Genomic DNA, 3669 nt, shown 5'->3' with positions numbered 1-3669 from the left:
CTCACACACACACACACACACACACTCACACAGACACACACACACAGACACTCACTCACTCACGCACACAGACACACACAGACAGACAGACACACACAGACAGATAGACACACACAGACACACACTCACTCACTCACACACACACAGACACACACAGACTCACACACACACAGACACTCACTCACTCACGCACACAGACAGATAGACACACACACAGACACTCCACATTCCTGTGCAGTCTCACACACACCTGTGCACACTCACACACACGCGCTCACACACACGCGCTCACACACGCTCACGCTCACACACCCACGCTCACACACACACACGTGCTCACACACACACGCGCTCACACACACACACACTCACACACACGCACACAGACACACTCACACACACGCACACAGACTCACACACACAGACACACACACAGACACACATAGACTCACACAGACTCACATACACATACACACACACAGAAACATACACACACTCACACACACGCTCACTCACACAGAAACACACACACACAGTCCACCCACACACACACACACAGTACACACTCACGCTCACACACACACGCTCACACACACAAGCTCACACACACACACACTAATATAAACAGATGATTTTCTGTATGTCTCAGTGTCTCTGACAGTCATTTCAGCCGCATGCAGCACATCATTCATTCATGTGGGTTCATTGTGCTGAGATCGACTAGACTAGAGCGTGGAGGTCCACATGTGAATGACCTGAACCCGTGTGTGTGTGTGTGTGTGTGTGTGTAGGCTGGTGAATCAATTAGTGGCGTCTGTTGCTATGGCGCAGAGAGCACTCCGTTCATAATCACTTAAAAGCTGTCACTCATCTTAGTTCATCGCGATCTCACAAAGATACGTTATTATCATTAAAGTTCTCTATGCTGCACAACAAATCTCTTATTTACATTGCATCAACACTTTGTTATAATGAGATGATTCCTGCTGAACACAATACCAGAACAAAACCTCCGGCGATTTCAGCGGTGATTGGATTCTAACTTAAACGCCTCTGATTCAAGAAATCAACAGATATGTCTGTGATTGGCTACACTGCTCAGCACTGCAAAAACACATTGACATAGAAATCCATCTCCATGCGTGTGTGTGTGTCTGTGTGTGTGTGTGTGTGTGTGTGTAGGCTGGTGAATCAGAGGCTGCTGCAGGGTCAGTCTCAGGTGGAGGAGCTGCAGAAGTCTCTTCAGGAACACGGATCCAAAGCAGAAGATGTGAGTCCAACAGTTCAGCACATCAGTAGAAATACAGTAGTGGTGCTGTTGATCTGAATGTGAGGAGGCCGTGAGTACGAGATCACAGCTCATCTCTGCAGTTCAGAAAGACAAACTCGTATCCACATACACTGTCTGACCAGATATAGATTATTTCCACTCTGCCAACACAATAATTACTCAAGAGGCCAAAGCATCCTGTGCAGAAACATCCAGAGTTAAAGTGTCCTAATGAAGCGTCTCGATCATCCAGAGCTGCAGCAGATCTTCTGAACGTCTCACCGTTTACAGGCCTGTCTGTTTGTCCACACGTGACCGACGAGTGTGATCGTCTGTTCTTCATCAGCCCGTCTCACTGATCAGATCTGGGCCTTTCACACAGGACACACGTTCACATGATCTGACACGCACATCACCGTCATGTTAACGTTCAGCTTTAGCGTGTCCTGTGCTCGTTCTCTCTGCATGTTGTGTGTTCCTCCAGCGGGATGTTTGTCGAATGCTCTCATCTTTGCTCCTCCGCGCTAACGCTCTGCTGCGTGTCCTTCCTAACCTGTTTGTGTGATGCACTCATGATGTAGCATGATCCAGGTGTGCCATCAGTCGTCCAGACGCCTTCATCATCATCAGAAGCACACGCGTGTGTCCGTTACTTTAGTCTGAGCGTCATCCGTCTGTGTGTGGTTGGTAACAGGCTCTGCTCTCTTCTGTCTGTGCATCGAATCTCTCTCCGTCTGCTGTGAGTACGGTCAGGCATCATGCAGCTCTGTGATCGCATGCGCCGCTCAAAGCACACGCGTGTGTCACGGCTACTGCTGCTGCTGGCTCTCTGTGAGCTGATGAAGCAGAGCATGGGAGAACACTGGACGTGTTTCTGCTGGCTTTACTGTTGAATGCTGAGTGAAGACGATCCGGATCTGATGTGTGTTTGAATCCTCCTGCATCCTCAAACACTCCTGAGTTTGATTGTCAATCACTGAACATCTTTGAATGGACGTGTTACTTTTTTATTTTCATTGATTTAGTTTTGCTCACTGGAAGCAGAACATTATCATTTATTTTTAGGAGTCCAGTTTGATCTTTATACTCAGTATTTTTAATAAATGACGGCTGGGTTCAAAAGATTCAAAAACAGATAGAATAATGAGGTTTAATCTGAGTAAAGTTATATTGACCATATTGTCCTCTAGAGGTGTTTAAATTAATTATATCTACAGTAGACTAGACAGCAGGTTATCTAAACAACTAGTCAGCTGTTTAAGGCTGGTTTAGGTTTGTGTTTGACAGACATGCATGTTTATTTCTCAAATCAGCCGTCATAAAACTACATACATCTGGAAGATTGTGCACACAAAAACATCCACTAGTCAGCTGGGTCATTACAGTTAACTAAACCTAAAAACATTGTTACTTTAAATAAAATAAACATGAACTGAAATAAAATATTTAAAACAATTATTTCCACTAGTTTCCAAAGCAACATTTATCGTCTTAATTTAGTTTAACTTGATGTACTAAAATAAAAAACTATGGACAAAAACTACTAAAAATGACAAGAACATTTTTAGTAAAATTACTAAAGAAAATAAGAAAAAAAACCTCAAAACTCTATTAATATCTCAGCTGTACTGAAGGAACAGTGGTGTCTGATCACATTCATATCTCTATTCCTGTGGTGTTTATGGGAATCATTAGACTGTTTATTCATGTATTTGCTCTGCTGTTGGTTGTTGATTTGTGTTAGTGTGTGATTGTGCGTGAGTTCTTCAGCGTCCTCTGCTGGACACTAACACCAGCCCTCTCCAGCTCCCTCAGAAGTGCACACTGTGTAGGGCGGTTGTGTTCCGCTGGAGTCCAGCAGGAGGCGCTGCAGTGCTTCACATGAGCATTAATGAGTGTGTTTGCTGGATGAACTTTAACATCTCTGCTTCTTCTGCTGCTGCAGACGGTGATCATGAAGAGGAAGTGTCAGGAACACCTGTGAGTATCAGCAGGAAGTCACAGAGACTCAGTTCAGCGAGAATGACTGTTTGAGAGTGTGACTGTTCGAGAGTGTGACTGTTCTCGCTCTGTAGGGAGAAATTAATGGACGCCACTAACGAGCTTCAGAAGAAGAGTGCAGCGATCGAAGAGCTGGAGAACAAACACTCTTCCAGTGGTGAGACTCACTGATGATCATACATGGAAACGTGTGTGTGTGTGTGCGCGCAGACTGTGGTTAAACGAGAGCTTGTTGATTGGTTTCAGATCAGAGGATTGAAGAGCTGGAGGACGCGCTGAAGAAGAAGGATGAAGATATGAAACAGATGGAGGAGAGATACAAGAAATACCTGGAGAAAGCCAAGAGTGTACGTCTCACACACTCTTCTCCCTGCTTCCTGTGTGTGTGTGTGTGTGTG

The 3669-nt window shown here is 45.1% G+C and overlaps 1 protein-coding gene across 1 annotated transcript in view; it reads left to right on the top strand.

Annotated features, from left to right (window-relative positions):
• The window catches only part of LOC107721033 (protein Hook homolog 3-like), a 28252-nt gene that overhangs the window by 15908 nt on the left and 8675 nt on the right, over window positions 1-3669 (top strand). The window contains exons 18-21 of the mRNA XM_016528884.1: window positions 1183-1270; window positions 3216-3250; window positions 3346-3428; window positions 3518-3618. Of these exons, the coding sequence (XP_016384370.1) occupies window positions 1183-1270; window positions 3216-3250; window positions 3346-3428; window positions 3518-3618 (307 nt within the window). The remainder of the gene's footprint in view (window positions 1-1182; window positions 1271-3215; window positions 3251-3345; window positions 3429-3517; window positions 3619-3669) is intronic.

Source organism: Sinocyclocheilus rhinocerous, unplaced genomic scaffold, assembly GCF_001515625.1.
Source record: "Sinocyclocheilus rhinocerous isolate Xijiao unplaced genomic scaffold, SAMN03320098_v1.1 scaffold3468, whole genome shotgun sequence".
NCBI classification, from domain to species: domain Eukaryota; kingdom Metazoa; phylum Chordata; class Actinopteri; order Cypriniformes; family Cyprinidae; genus Sinocyclocheilus; species Sinocyclocheilus rhinocerous.
The sequence above is the reverse complement of the archived record's forward strand: the minus strand, read 5'-3'. Positions and strand labels throughout refer to the sequence as shown.